This window comes from Trematomus bernacchii, unplaced genomic scaffold, assembly GCF_902827165.1.
Source record: "Trematomus bernacchii unplaced genomic scaffold, fTreBer1.1, whole genome shotgun sequence".
Taxonomy (NCBI): Eukaryota; Metazoa; Chordata; class Actinopteri; order Perciformes; family Nototheniidae; genus Trematomus; species Trematomus bernacchii.
In genome coordinates, this window is record NW_022987733.1 from 1653605 (window position 1) to 1669134 (window position 15530).

Sequence of the window (15530 nt, forward strand, 5' to 3'; positions counted from 1 at the left end):
CAAATCTGTAAAGTAACTCAAATAAATGTAGTGTGTTCTGGAAATCTTAGACCTAGTCAATACTGTGGAGATAAACAATCGCAATGATCAATCAATAAAATGGTGGAAACAGAGTTGTCTTTCTGGTTCTTTATTTGAAGCTTCAAATAAGGCACAGGTCTCATGGAGTACAGAGTATTCTGGAAGAGTGCGCACAGGGGCAAGAGTGCGTATAGGTTTTATAGGATCTTGACAGTTCAACAACACTTCGTCACCTGTCACTGTGGCAGGGCTGGATGGATAGATAAGCTACGCCCGCTTTCCAGAGGAACAGAAACCATACATTGGCAATATAGTAAATCAGGAACTTAGCTAAAAACAGGAACTGGTTTAAGACAGATGGAAGTGTTGAAATTAGGAACACATTGTGGGTCAAAGACAGGTACAAGTGAGGACAGCAGGAAGTCATTGTAAGGTTACGACAGATATAACCAAGAATTTAGGAACTCATTGTAGGACAAGGAACAAACACAGGAACTTGTTCGAGACACTGTGCTTCACCCTTTGCTCACGACACTGTGTCTCACCCCCAGACATTCTTAAGGTTAGTCATATGTTGACCAGAGGACATGAATTAAAATACATCCTCATGGAACTACTGCATAGCATTTTACCATATTAGGTAACACATAAAGTTGGTTTGCACATCATATAAAGTTTACACTACATATACAGTTTGCCATTACATATAAAGTTTTAAGTATGCACTTGTATAAAGTTTTCCACTACAAGTGGAGTAAAAATACCAGGTTAACCTTAAAGAAAGCCTTCAGGATTATAAAAGACCCCCATCACCCCAGCCACAAACTGTTCTGTCTGCTGCCGTCTGGCAGGCGGTACCGCAGCATCTGGACTAAAACCACCAGACTCAGGGACAGCTTCATCCCACAGGCCATAAGACTATTAAACACCTGAACTTTGAAACAACATCCATAACATTCATCTGGCTGCTACTTAGACAATATTTATCTAATATATCATATTCAATCACTTGTATATAGACTCTTATTGCACTATTTCACTTTTTACTATTTTACTATTTTTATTTTTGTATTTACTGCACTATTTTGTCTGTGTATCTGTTTTATTGTGTTGCACTGTTGGAGGAGCCTGTGACCTGTGAGGGGGGGGGGGGGGGGGGTAGGACACGTTCTAAGCACATGGTGTAGTCCCATAGCTGAGGATTCTGGGTAGTGTAGTGTCTTTTGCCATCCACACACTACGAACAAATATTTGTTTCTCCGAATTGAAAGGGGCAAATACAAAAGCATTGCACACAATTTAAACCAATCAATGTTGTGTCATTAACAAGGATAATCTGGTGTTTTTGAGTCGATGAGTAGTGCAGATATCACTGTAAATAAAATCAATCGACAGTAAGGAGAATACTTACTTCCGGGTGTAAAATCCTCCGTTATCCAATGGGAATGGACGCTCATTGCACTTTGGGTCTATAATACAATAAAGGGGACATGATCAAATAGGAATATAATTATCTTTTAAATAACGTTAACTAAAGGGAACAATCTATTTGACACAGCTGAAGCTCTTGCCTTCCTTAAAAACTAACTAATTTAATAAAAATCACAGTTGTATTACACACAATGCACTGTTTTTTGAGAACAAAAATTGGTAAATAATGCACCATAATACATTCTGACGAAAAATATAAATTATTATGAATACAAATAAAATAAAAGAAGCCTCCCGTGAGTTACTACAAGCTATAAAGTAGATTTTAAAAATGTTTTATAGAATAAAAGCTCACTGCGGGACGTTGTAGAAATGCGTGTGTGCACCACGACAAAGGAGCCTCATTCACTTTACATTGGGGTTGTTTGCATGGTGCAGACACGTAAATGTAGCAAAGTTCGTGACTCCACCACGCACTGCGGTGTTAAGGAGTCGTGGTGGAGTCACGCATTCTGGTGAGACCAGGTTGATTTGTTTTATTAACCTCCAAAAACTTGTTGTCGATTGACATCACTAGTTTTAATCTCATTCCAGATGGAGCATCTTATTTCAGACAGTTTGAAACGCGAGGGTCGTGATTGGTCCGTGATTGGTCCGTGATCGGCCCGTGATCGGTTCGTGATGAAGAGCCGGCCCCCAGTCTGACTTGATACCGCCCCCGTGATAAATAAATGTAATTATTGTGAAGCCAGCTGCAATGGATCATTGATCCACCAGGGGGTGCAGTGGGGTTCCACACTGGAGCTCATGTGAAATCAACTTCGATACAGTAAACTGGATGTACAGTATGTCTGGTACTAATGTATAGCGGATCTTTGTTAAGATCCATATGTCACGGATAGGATCATAGTCTGTGCTAAATAAGACATGTAATCATTTACAAAACATCACCATGTTGTTATTTAACAAAATAATGTTGTTTAGTCGAAAAAAACGAACGAGAGGAAATGCAGCCGGCTCTCGATTTTTAATCCTAATTTAATCATCATCTTCACCACGATCATTTATGTTTATGTTCGCCGAATTGACATGAAATCACTGACAAATATGAATATACTGTATTCAACTTCATTAAAATGTTATTAACGTGCCTAAACTCAGTAATTCACTAAAAATATTTATATTTTAATGGAGCCTTGTCAGGCAGATCAAGATCCCGACGCATGGCGGAGGGATCTTGATCCCTGGGTGTTATTTTTCCCCATAATGACCAAGTCGCTGCAAATTATCCCGCTTATTACATGGCCACATTCTCAACAAAGTTACGACATGACTCCCAATATTAATTGAAATGCTTTTATGGATTTAGAAAATGTTTTTATTGATTTAAAAAATAGTTGTATGTATTGATTTAAATTGACATGCATCCGCTAAGAAAAATAGTCCGTTGTTACCGTTTTTTAAACAGTCAGAAATAAAGTCCGCCAACTCGCGCGGAGTAAATTGCACAGACAGCAGTTAGTAAGATTGATTTCAGTAGCCACTTGTCTGGAAATACCGAAGACTAGAAACGGTTTTGAAAACTTTTGTCACGTAGTGATCGTCTTCTCAATAAAACATCTTTGATAATGTCTTCTGGCCAATCAGAATCACGATAACGGCGTGGTGTTGTTGCAGGAAGTCCCGACGGAGAATACTTTTGCTGTAGTACATCTGGCTACATCGATACAACATTATGTGTTGATAGAAATCAACACGTAATGAAATAAGACCCCACGGTTTGATGATTGATAGGTGTGTGGGCTGTCTTTCATTTTGACACACAGAACAATGGGGGCTATCCACCCTTATCCACAATGTAAAGTAATTCACACAGCCTCTTCCCTCTTCTCTCTGTGAGGAGCAGCAGGTTCAGCTTTCAGAACAAAGTAACACAAAACAAAAATGGCATTCATTTTTTAAATGTGTAGTAATAGATTTATTTATTTTTCTTCTCAAGAGAGTACCAGAATGTGTATTTTATGTTAGTATTTCAAAAAATCTCCTGTGGGAGAATCCCCCCAGACCCCCCTGCAGGGGTTGGGTTTTCAGCATGTCAACTCTTTCACCTGTGGGGAAATTGCAGGATTGGCTCCAGGTCGCCCTTTTTATTTACTACAAGACAAATATGCCTTTTTATAATTTCATACAGTTCAATTTGGATTGAGACAGGGAAATAATCTAAACCTCATGCGTGGCGTTTCACTGTCAAGGGGGGCGATATAGCGTGTATGTAATTACATTGCAAATACTGACTTGAGCCCCACCACTGTATGGGTTAGCCCTACCATAGATTACCCAACAAAAATACTCTGGAGCCGCCACTGACTGTAGGTTACTCTGAGTGACAAGCTTACAGTTAGTGAAGTAACACTTTTTTTTTGTGAGTCACGACCTGGCTGTTTCATTCTAACATAACGCTCCAAATATGACTGTTTCCACTCGGACTTCAATACAGCAACACCATTGTTTGGTTTCCATGGTAGCGTGTCTCTTTAGTAGCGTGCACTCCTTTCCTGTAAATTACAGGTCCAACCAGGCAAAACAGTGCACTTCTCTTTCCCGCACTACTGTGACAGACCATGGGGCTGGGTCAGCCACTAACATATTCATATTTCTCTTCTCAATAAGAGAAATATGAACGTTAGTTTTTAACTGAAATGATCAAATAAAGTCCAAATGTCACAGTGTTTACAAACATTGACCATACCGTTCACCATCCCCCACCCCCCTACTGTATGTTGATTTTGTTTGCCTACATGTAAATGGATGGCATTTAGTACCTACCCCCCTCTGAGTGAATACCTGTTGTACCTGTCCGGGGCTAAGCCCATAGGACGATGCTCTGATGTCAACCCCCCCCCCCCCCGTTGACAATTCACAAGCGTCTAATTATCTCCCCCCTCCCCCGTCGCACCTTCTAACAGAGCCCCCCCACACATCAAATCCCAATTTAACCCCTGGCCTCTGGAGCAGAAATGAAAGAGTTTTAAAAATGTTTACGTTTTGGTAAGTTTTTAGGGAAATGTTGTAATATTGCAACGTTGGCCTTAGGTGGGAGCAGAATTTCTGTATTTCTACTCACATTGTCTGAATAAATATATTGAACAACTATGGGTTAATTTGCAGGATTGATTTCTTACTTAGCCCTATATCAGTATATAGCATGAATAATAATCACACATCACTCATATTTGTTATGAATAATCATTTATTAAATAGTAAGTCGCTTTGGATAAAAGCGTCAGCTAAATGCAATTTATGATTTATTGCTCTTGGGGCATTAAAAACAAGATTTTAACTTTAGTTTTTTATATAATATCTGCATTTTCTCTTGTGAAAAACTAAGTCTTAGTTTGGCCATAGTTATTTAATATATAGCGCCATCTCCTGGTTAAATCCTGAAATTGAAAATCTGGCAACGCCCTCTTGGAAAATAGTGGGAGGGCTTAACATTCCCAGATACTGGTCTTTGGCAGGTCTTAGGCAGGTAACTGGCTGGTAGTAGGCAGGAAGCAGTAAGCTGGAGTCTGAAATAAGATGCTCCATCTGTATTTCATGTGTTTGTTTTGCATTATGGTTTACTCCTTTAATTCTTTTTTAACAGTACTTTAAAGTGCCTTCTTGTTGAAATGTGCTTTATTTTATAATAAAATGTATCATTTATAATAATAATCACAATTACAAAGCAGTCATGGGGATAATGGGTTGGTCTCTGTTGTTTCAGTGACACAGTGTCAACCTTGTGAGAAGAACTGGAGATACCGTGAGCCGAGCTGCTATTTGAACAATGATGTTGTGCCTACAGAGCGGTTAACCTGGGAAGAAGCTCGAGAACGCTGCAGAGCGCTTAATGCATATTTGGCTGCTGCACATAATGAAAAGGAAAAGGTAACACAATTATGAAATTATAAATAATTCTGTAGGTCTGGACACACTTTGAGTCTGAACGTTTTAGTTTCTCCCTCTCCATTACCATGAACGTTTTGCACAACAGCTAATGTACACAACTGTAATTTATATACTATCGTATATTTGTGTTTCTGCTACTGTAATATATGGGTATTTTATAGAACAGTCTAACCTAACTAGGAGTATTCTTTGTGGTTCATGTCCTTTCTACTGTAGATACTTGCTGCTGTTTAATGTTTTTATTTTTTATTTAATTTGATGATTTTTATACTTCCCCCCCCTCACCTTTAAAGATTTTAAGATCACCTGAAAACATTGCTGCTGTGACAAAATAATTTCCCAACTTCGGCAAAATGTATCTCATAACATGTTGATTTGAGTATTATGTTTAAATACCTGATGACTGTCTATCTGTTGTCAGATCATCATCTTGGTATACAGCCCATATAGTTCAGCAACTATTGGAACCTGGATTGGTCTGAGAGTTGAAAACGGGAAATGGAAGTGGGAAGATGGAAGTGATCTGACTAATAGGTAAGACACATTACTAAACATTTTGAATCATAAACATCTATCAGCCTTTATCTAAACTTCCTGTTTTTCCCTCAGCTCCTGGATAGACCCACCTACTGAGGGTCACTGTGCACTCTCTATCTGGAGCCAAACAACATGGCCATCAGTGAGCTGTGATCAGAAACGAAGATAGCTCTGCCAGAAGAAAGCTCTATCTGTTTAAACACTGCAGTCATACTTGTACTCTTACATATGCTTTTCTTTTACTTTTTCAAAGATGCAGTAACCTCATTTATCATATCAGTATATAGTGATCATTTGATATAAAATGATCACTATATACTGATATACAGTGATCAATAGTGATTGCTCAATTAGCTTTTTCTGACATTTTTAAAATGCTGCTTTATGTTGGCCAATAGGAGTCGCTACATCTTTGGATTTAACATAATTAGCTCAGAGCTGTTTTCTTAAGAATTTGTATTGTGATGTTTTCACATTTTAATATGTAGAGATGAGAGTTATGTGCGTGATTTATCTAGACAACACACTCTCACCCCCTAAACATCCAGGAGCGACGCTTGGTCAGGGTCCCGTGGCGTGCAGTTGGGACTAGGGATGCCAGAAACTGACCATGATCAAATTCGAAAATCGGACAGCCCTGGCGAATATTAATCAATTATTCGCCGCCTCGCAATCAATCGCACGTGTGACGGAGAAGGGGGGGGGGGGGGGGGGGCGGGGTCGGTGTGTAGCAGGCTGCAGCAGGCAGCAGCAGTCTGCACTCTGCGCACCCTGCGGCTTCCTCCAAGTTTACAGTAAAACAAACTGGTGGTGTGACCAATGGCCATTTACAATTATTAATACTATTACTATTATTAGCATTAGTCTATATTTTGGTTGAAACTAAGCCAGGAAAAAACAACAAGAAAAACATAAATAATAATATAAAAATATATAAATAAAATTTTCGATTATGGAGACTGTAACGAATATTCGAAAAATCGAATAATCGCTGGCATCCCTAGTTGGGACGCGCCGAGGCTCCTTCAGCTTCATAAACGGACGCAAAGAGCTTTCAACTGATTGCAATGTATTCCCATCGGCGGCGGTATTTGACGCTCAGGGAAGCACTGCATCGGTCCATGTCGGCGGCATTTAAAGGCAATGTGAGCGTCCATTCCCATTGGATAACAGAGGATTTTACACCCGGAAGTAACTATTCTCCTTACTGTCGATTGATTTTACAGTGATATCTGTACTACTCATCAACTCAAAAACACCAGATTATCCTTGTTAATTACACAACATTGATTGGTTTAAATTGTGTGCAATGCTTTTGTATTTTTCCCCTTCGATTCGGAGAAACAAATATTTGTTCGGAGTTTAGGATGACAGAAGACACTACACTACCCAGAATCCTCAGCTATCGTTTAGGACTACACCATGTGCTTTGTTTGACAAACCCCGTGATTAGTTCTCAAGCTCTGTGATTGGTTGACCTCCAACTGCATTCCATATGAAAAAAACGTTTCGTAAAAGATAAAATCATACTTTATTCAGCAGTGCTTGCTTTACTCTTTGAAAGTCATCACATGAATGCATTGTAATAAATGGTTCGGCTGCATTAAATATTACACATCTGTCGTAGTTCTTTATTTATCAACAGAGATCGGCCTCAGAATAGACCGGAAACTATTCTTTTACCGTTCTGTTTTAATTTCACAATAAAGTTCTTAGTAATATTTTGTTTTGATATTATTGTTTTTTATTAACTACTAGACCGCTGGGTCATGTTAAGACCATCTTTTCTGTGTTGCTGTGGGTTTTTTACATCGCTTTTGTGTTACAAATATCAAAACAATAACAAAATATATCCGTCGTAAACTAAACCGGAAACAGCAGTATATTTTATTTTGTTAACACTGTAAACTTGACAGCTTTTTAACCCGCACCTCCTACTGGTTAAAGCACGTTATTACACGTTTAGAGTAATTGCAATGCAGGTAGATTATGTTGCTTTTTAATGACTGTTTAAAATGCCTTTTTCTTAATGTCTTTCGTTTTGTAAAGCACTTTTGAACGTGTTATATTTTATGAAAACATTTAAATATTAAGAGTATATACAAAATAGGAGGAAAGTAGAAGGTCACTGATAGAAATATAGAATAGAAAATATCAAGAAGATACTGTAAATGGTATCTAGAATAAAACAGTTTTGTGCCGGATGTACAAAGATATTAATAGGAGGATGTGCAAAACAGACAAACTAATTAGGCTTTATTTAAACATTAAATAATACTTTAATAATAGCTTGATTTTATATAGCGCCTTTCAAGGGACCCAAGGTCGCTTTACAACTAATATAGGAAAAACAAACATAACAAAACAAAAGTCAGACAGACAAAACAACAGATCGATTAGGGGCCGAAAGCCTTGGCAAACAGATGGGACTTGAGGGCCCTTTTGAAGGCGTCGAGTGTGGGGATGTTGCGAATCTCCGCAGGGAGAGCGTTCCAGAGGGTGGGGGCTGCCACACTGTAGGCTCTGTCCCCGAAGGTTCGCAGTTTGGTGCGGGGGATGGTAAGCAGGCCAGAGTCTGAGGACCGCAGGTTCCGGGGTGGGGCATGTGGGTGAAGGATGTCCGATAGGTACTGGGGGGCAAGGGCATGGAGGGACTTGTAGGTAAGGAGGAGTACTTTGTACGATATACGGGACTTGAACGGCAACCAGTGTAGGTGGATGAGGGTGGGAGTGATGTGCTGCCACGGCTTTGTGTGCGTGAGTACCCTAGCAGCACAGTTTTGGACATACTGGAGCCTGTCCAGGGTTTTTTTGGGAACCCCGAACAGGACACCATTGCAGTAGTCCAAGCGGGTGGTGACAAATGCATGCACGAGGGTTTCGGCAACCGACTCCGAGAGTGACGGTCGGAGTCTGGCAATGTTCCTCAGGTGGAAAAAGGCAGATTTGGTCACAGATTTGACGTGGGAATGGAAGGAAAGGGTGGAGTCAAGGATGACACCCAGGTTGCGGGCTTCAGGAGATGGGGAGATGGAGCAGCCGTCGACCTCGAGGATGAAGTCACCAACCTTCTGGAGCAGGGCCTTGGGTGCCACAACCATGAGCTCTGTTTTATTGCTGTTCAGCTTAAGGTAGTTGGAAGATATCCATGTTTTGATGTCATGCAGGCAGTTGATGAGGGACTGAGGGGGGAGCTGGAAGGATGGAGTGGTGCTGAGATACAGTTGGGTATCATCAGCGTAACAGTGGAAATTGAGTCCATGATGTCGGATGATCTGGCCAAGGGGGAGCATGTAAATGGTGAACAGGAGGGGGCCAAGCATAGAGCCCTGGGGTACACCATGGTGGACTGGGGCCGGCGGGTGAGTTTGAGCCACTGATGGAGACAAACTGTTTCCTGTTATGGAGGTAGGATGTGAACCAGGACAGCGCTGTGCCAGTGACACCTAGGAGGTTTGAGAGGCGGGTGAGTAGGATGTTGTGAGAGATGGTGTCAAACGCTGCAGAGAGGTCCAGGAGGATGAGGATGCTGAGGCGGCCAGAGTCAGCAGCAATGAGGAGATCGTTGGTGATCTTGATGAGGGCAGTCTCAGTGCTGTGTTGCTGTCTGAAGCCGGATTGGAAGGGCTCATAGAGCTCATGGTTGGACATGTACAGATTGAGTTGGCCGGTGACCACTCTTTCAAGAGTTTTGCTTAGAAAGGGAAGGTTGGAGATTTAGGTTAAGGTCTTCTTTTAAATACATGTAAGAAAAAAGCTTTGGGGGTATCTACAGATAAATATTAAGCCTAATATATTGCATGGTTTGTTTTGGGACTTGACAATCAACTTTCCTGCAATGTTAACTATGTTGAAGCACTTATTTTAACCGATATTATACATATTTATTATACTCTTATAAGATGTATGTAGATAGAATAAGAAATGTGCAGAATCTGACAGTTTAATGGTGGAAGTACACCCATATTGATAGATCTCTTGTTGAGGAACCTGTGACCCAAGTTTGTCATCATTGCATAACTACACCATAGTTGTGTATATGATATTTCAATAAACCTTTGAAAATCTTGAAATCTTGAAAGGGATGTGCAAAATAGCCATTATATACAGTTGTTGATGAACGATTAGAGAATAACGAGTAATGAATATTAGGGCTGTCAGTCGATTAAAATATTTAATCGCGATTAATCGCATGATTGTCCATAGTTAATCGCGATTAATCGCAAATTAATCGCACATTTTTTATCTGTTCTAAATGTACCTCAGAGGGATATCTTTCAAGTTTTTAATACTCTTATCAACATATGAGTGGACAAATATGCTTTATATGTTTGTTTATTATCATTTGAACAATGACAAATATTCTCATGAATATTAAACACAACAACCTCTGAACATTACAAATATTCGCCTCAATTCAACCTGGAACCTCTCTCATACAATAATACAATACAAAGTGTGTGTGTGTGTGTCTGTGTGTGTGTGTCTGTGTGTGTGTGTGTGTGTGTGTGTGTGTGTGTGTGTGTGTGTGTGTGTGTGTGGAGACACTGTGATGGATCGTTGGAGCTATGTGCAGCTCAAGGCATATATGCTCGAACGGGAGCTGCCTGGACGCTGCAATCATGTTGCGCGCACTATCCGTGGTGAGTGTGCTGACTTTGTCCCACTGTCTGGCTACCTGCATAAAGTCAAGTGCTCGGCGCAGTTGTCGGCGAAATGTCACTCCTCTGTTTTCATTGAAACAGCTCCTTATATCCGTTAGCGCAGCTAGCTAGCACCAGATGCTAACAACAACAACTACACGTAAGGTGTGCCTCGCTCGAGTCGCGCCACACATACACACACCCTCCCGGTCCTCCCGATGGCCAGTCCGGTTCTGCCGGTGAGCGTGGAAGTGTGGTCTGCCACAAGCGGGCGGCAGGAGCGGGGTTGTCAGCATCAGCTTGTAGATGGTATTTTAAACTCGATGCGCTCTGAAACTACGGGGTGGCCGAGGACAAAAAATACACATGCGTTAACCTGTTCCACTCTGAGCCTGTTTTTCAGGTCTCAGGCTCGAAAATGACATTCCCAGAACAAATGACCATATCTTCCCTTCTAAAAGGGTTAAATTAATAATCTTTGTTCTCAAAGTAATGATAAACCTGTGAGTTGGATGTAGAAGTGTCAGAATCAATATAAATGTTTTTTATTTTAAAGAAAATTCAGATTTTACATAGTAAAAAACTGTAAATTATAGTGTCCGTCCAAAAATTATTTTTTATAGATAGTGAGAACTACCCTTGGATGATGGGTTAGTAGACTAAAAGCTTTAGGAATCCAAAGTACAACATATAGTAAGTACCCTGTATCAAGATTGATGCAAAACAAGTGAAATTTGACCTTTTTAGAGAGATTTAGCCAAAAACCCCCACTTCTGGGGTCATTTGGGTGGATTTGACCTATCTCTGGCCCCCCTTACTCGATTGGGATCGTTGACACACCTTTCTGACCGTTAGAGCCAATAGAATCGAAGGGGGAGGCCCACACACACACTCGTTGTAAAGAGAAAATGTGGGGGCTGCGCGTTTAGAACTGAAACTGGATTTGCAGATTTTCTCCTTCTGGAGTTTGGAAACTAAAAATCCGTTTTATTGCTTATGGATTATCAGAAATAATTTCAAAGAAGGCACAGATACATAGGATGAACCTATGGATTAACTGCAGTATCGTTTTTTTATCGTTTGAATGCCATTGAAGACCAGTTTTGACCAAGGTAAACCATATTAGCGTTTTTAGCTACTTAGCTCCACATGTTATGATGTACGCTTTCGTTTATAGCGTCGCGAATGTTTATCACTGAGTGTTGAGGTGGGCACCCCTAGATTCAGTGTCTCCAGGACACCAAAAACCAGTGGTTGGTTTTGCATCTAGGATAAGTAATAAGGGAGTTATGAGTGAGTTTAAGTGCCTTTGTAGGTTACGTTTTTTCGTCGAGGCTAATTCAGAGGCTGAGTGCTAGCATTGTGGGGTTTTTTTGAAAAAAAAAATTAAAAAGATCAGTTAGCTGAGTTTCTTCCCGTTACATGGATATAACACATTCATAGTTTTATTCAATATTAAGATTCCTTAGACGTTGTTTCCTGCAAATGACGCGTTTATCCGCCCGGTACCGGGCGGAAGGTGCGTAACAGGTTAATCGCGTTAAAATAATTAGTTTTTTTTTTTTTTGCGTTAACGCGTTATTAACGCGTTAACTTGACAGCCCTAATGAATATACTTTATAGGGATCTGCAGATACATTTTTTGTATTCTCAAGCACCAACTATCAAATATCTCGCCTGATTGTTTGCACTTGACAATCACCTTCACTGAATTTTACTCAGGTGTAACTAAAGTCTGATTTAAGGGTTGTTTATATTTCACATCATTAATCCAAATCTGTAAAGTAACTAAAATAAATGTAGTAAAAATACCAGGTTAACCTTAAAGAAAGCCCTCAGGATTATAAAAGACCCCCATCACCCCAGCCTCAAACTGTTCTGTCTGCTGCCGTCTGGCAGGCGGTACCGCAGCATCCGGACTAAAACCACCAGACTCAGGGACAGCTTCATCTCACAGGCCATAAGACTATTAAACACCTGAACTTTGAAACAACATCCATAACATTCATCTGGCTGCTTCTTAGAAATTATTTGTCTAATATATCATATTCCAATCACTTGTATATAGACTCTTATTGCATTATTTCACTTTTTACTATTTTACTATTTTTCTTTTTGTATTTACTTGCACGATTTTTTCTGTGTATCTGTTTTATTGTGTTGCACTGTTGGAGGAGCCTGTGACCTAAGGGGGGTGGGGGGGTAGGACACGTTCGAGTCTTGATTTGGATAGTGTAAACTTTGCGCACTGCCACTCCAACATCCAATCACAGAGCTTGAGAACTAATCACGGGGTTTGTCAAACAAAGCACATGGTGTAGTCCCAAACGTCAGCTGAGGATTCTGGGTAGTGTAGTGTCTTCTGCCATCCTAAACTCCGAAAAAATATTTGTTTCTCCGAATCAAAGGGGAAAAACACAAAAGCATTGCACACAATTTAAACCAATCAATGTTGTGTAATTAACAAGGATAATCTGGTGTTTTTGAGTTGATGAGTAGTGCAGATATCACTGTAAAATCAATCGACAGTAAGGAGAATAGTTACTTCCGGGTGTAAAATCCTCCGTTATCCAATGGGAATGGACGCTCACATTGCCTTTAAATGCCGCCGACATGGACTGATGTAGTGCTTCCCTGAGCGTCAAATACCGCCGCCGATGGGAATACATTGCAATCAGTTGAAAGCTCTTTGCGTCCGTTTATGAAGCTGAAGGAGCCTCGGCGCGTCCCAACTGCACGCCACGGGACCCTGACCAAGCGTCGCTCCTGGACGTTTAGGGAGTGAGAGTGTGTTGCACATGCAGCCAAAGTGACAGCCAACATCCCAGAGTGAGGACATCAATGTGTTCACTGAGTGCAAACAGCTCCCCCTTGTGGAGAATCTGCAGCTAAATGTGAGAAAGTTATAAGTCAGTTTTAGGGCCTGTTATTGTATACCACTGGTTAAGTCTTTTGATTCTCAACTAAGTCGAGCATTAACACCTTTTTTGGTTATCTGTGGATGGTGACACCATTGTTTGTGTGGCATTGCATCATTATCAGATGGAATAAATAAGGATGAATGAATTCACACCTACACACACACACAAGGACAATAAAAACTGTGACAATTCACACGGCATGGCAGTGGTTCATTTAGCCGTTGGTTGGAGACTGTCACTGTAAGAAAAATAAGAAAAATGGAGACAGGAGAGTATGTCAACTCACCAGCTAATGAAAGGACGGATGGAGAGGAACAAAGAGAACCACGTCATCCAGGTCAGAATACTTTAAGTAATTTGAAGTCTTTTGTTTTATCTGACCATTTCATTGTTTTGTCTTTGGAGGCAGCTTGCAACTTTTGTCATGTGATTCATGCTAATTAAATATGTTGGTTTGCAAGCTTACGTGAAGAAATGATATCATTTTGTATTTAATGTGTGTAATGAATCCTGCAAGTTAGCGTTTTTACATTTTAAATATAATTTTATTTTAATGGTAAATCTTCTAAAAGGCTTGTCTGCTGTACCATACTGTTGAAAGTCCCTGGTTACATGTTGGTGTGGACATTATTAACAACTTTATCTTCTAACTAGTCTAGATTAATGTAAATCTTCACATTTAAAATGGTAGCTTTTTATTTATGTTTACGGTAAAAGTAAACAAGTTCATCAGTGACATCAATGTCATAGAAAACTTGAAAAATAACCAATTCCTCTTTTGTGAACCCCAAAAACATCAAGATAGTTTAATTTATTCCGCTGGTCATCTCTCTTTTCATGGTTCAGTTGGTTATTGTACATAAACAGATATGATTATACATGTATATGTTAATTATATACGGTATATAATAAACATTTAAGTAGAAAACCAAAAGGGCTTGAAATGACATACTTACATTTTTTTTTAACTAACTCTAAAAATGCCAGAAGAAATGCATAAGTATAACTGGTGTCATCCTCATGTCATTGTTGATATATATTTATATATACGTGTTGGTATAATTAAAGTGCTATTTTTGTTTTTAACCTGTAGGAGGGTCAAAAACCCTACATTTTGGTGGCAGTCAGTTTCGGCCTAACATGCATATCATTGACCTTTTATTCATTGTAATTGATGGTTTTCTACACTTATATTATAGATGCCATTTTATGAACAAGTGTGCTTTTTATTTTTTCTAAATCAACGAAATACCCCGAAAAACGATGTTTTATTATAGGGTGGACACAGAAAATGAAAACACTGACATTGATGCCAAAACTAGAAGGCCTTTATTTGAAAGGAAAAGGTCAGATAATAACGCTGTTAGACCTCAAAGACATTACAGGGGGAGTCTCTTTGTCGTCAACAAATTAAGATACAAGGTCAATGGAAAGGGAAGAATTCCACAAAGGAACCAGCAGTAAAGAGGAACTGAAAAGCAAGATTTAAAATGATTAGGGCTTTCGAAGGTTAACTTAGAACAAATGTAGTGCTTATCATCCTGTGTCCTGTGTGGGAAATGAATGTTTAGGGAAATGAAAGCGCTTGTCAGGGTAAAAAAATGTCCAGGGCGTTTCAATTTAAGCAAGAGCATTTACAAGAAACAGGTGGATGCTTTTAAAAAATGGCACTTCTTTGTTTATCGGCCCTCTGTCGCTCCACTGTTGTCAGCTTTAATGGAGGACGTAGGAACAGTTAAAAATGTGCAGGAACCCTAGATTTAAGCGTTTATTGCATTAACTGATTGTCCTGTTCAATCTTAATCCTCGGCAAGAGTTGCTCCATCCAATTTTGGAGATGTTGCATTCTTGCTCGCAGCTTTATTCTTAAGAATCCATCAAGTAGAATATCAAAACGGGAAAATGGGATTTCTTTTAAATGTGTTGAATAAATCTTTTGTTTACCAAATGTTATTGATATTACTGTTTCACTGATGTACTGTAAGCTTCTGCCTAACTCAAATAATACATAATTGAAGTGCAGTTA

At 39.7% G+C, this 15530-nt stretch overlaps 2 protein-coding genes across 3 annotated transcripts in view; both read left to right on the forward strand.

Annotated features, from left to right (window-relative positions):
- LOC117494829 (C-type lectin 1-like) overlaps positions 1–6526 on the forward strand; it is a 59002-nt gene extending 52476 nt beyond the window's left edge. Inside the window, exons 6-8 of the mRNA XM_034145817.1 lie at positions 5300–5382; positions 5825–5937; positions 6013–6526. Coding sequence (XP_034001708.1) covers positions 5300–5382; positions 5825–5937; positions 6013–6109 — 293 coding nt within the window. The 3' untranslated portion in view covers positions 6110–6526. The remainder of the gene's footprint in view (positions 1–5299; positions 5383–5824; positions 5938–6012) is intronic.
- The window catches only part of LOC117494828 (C-type lectin domain family 10 member A-like), a 99868-nt gene that overhangs the window by 75061 nt on the left and 9277 nt on the right, over positions 1–15530 (forward strand). The gene's annotated exons all lie outside the window — the stretch shown is intronic.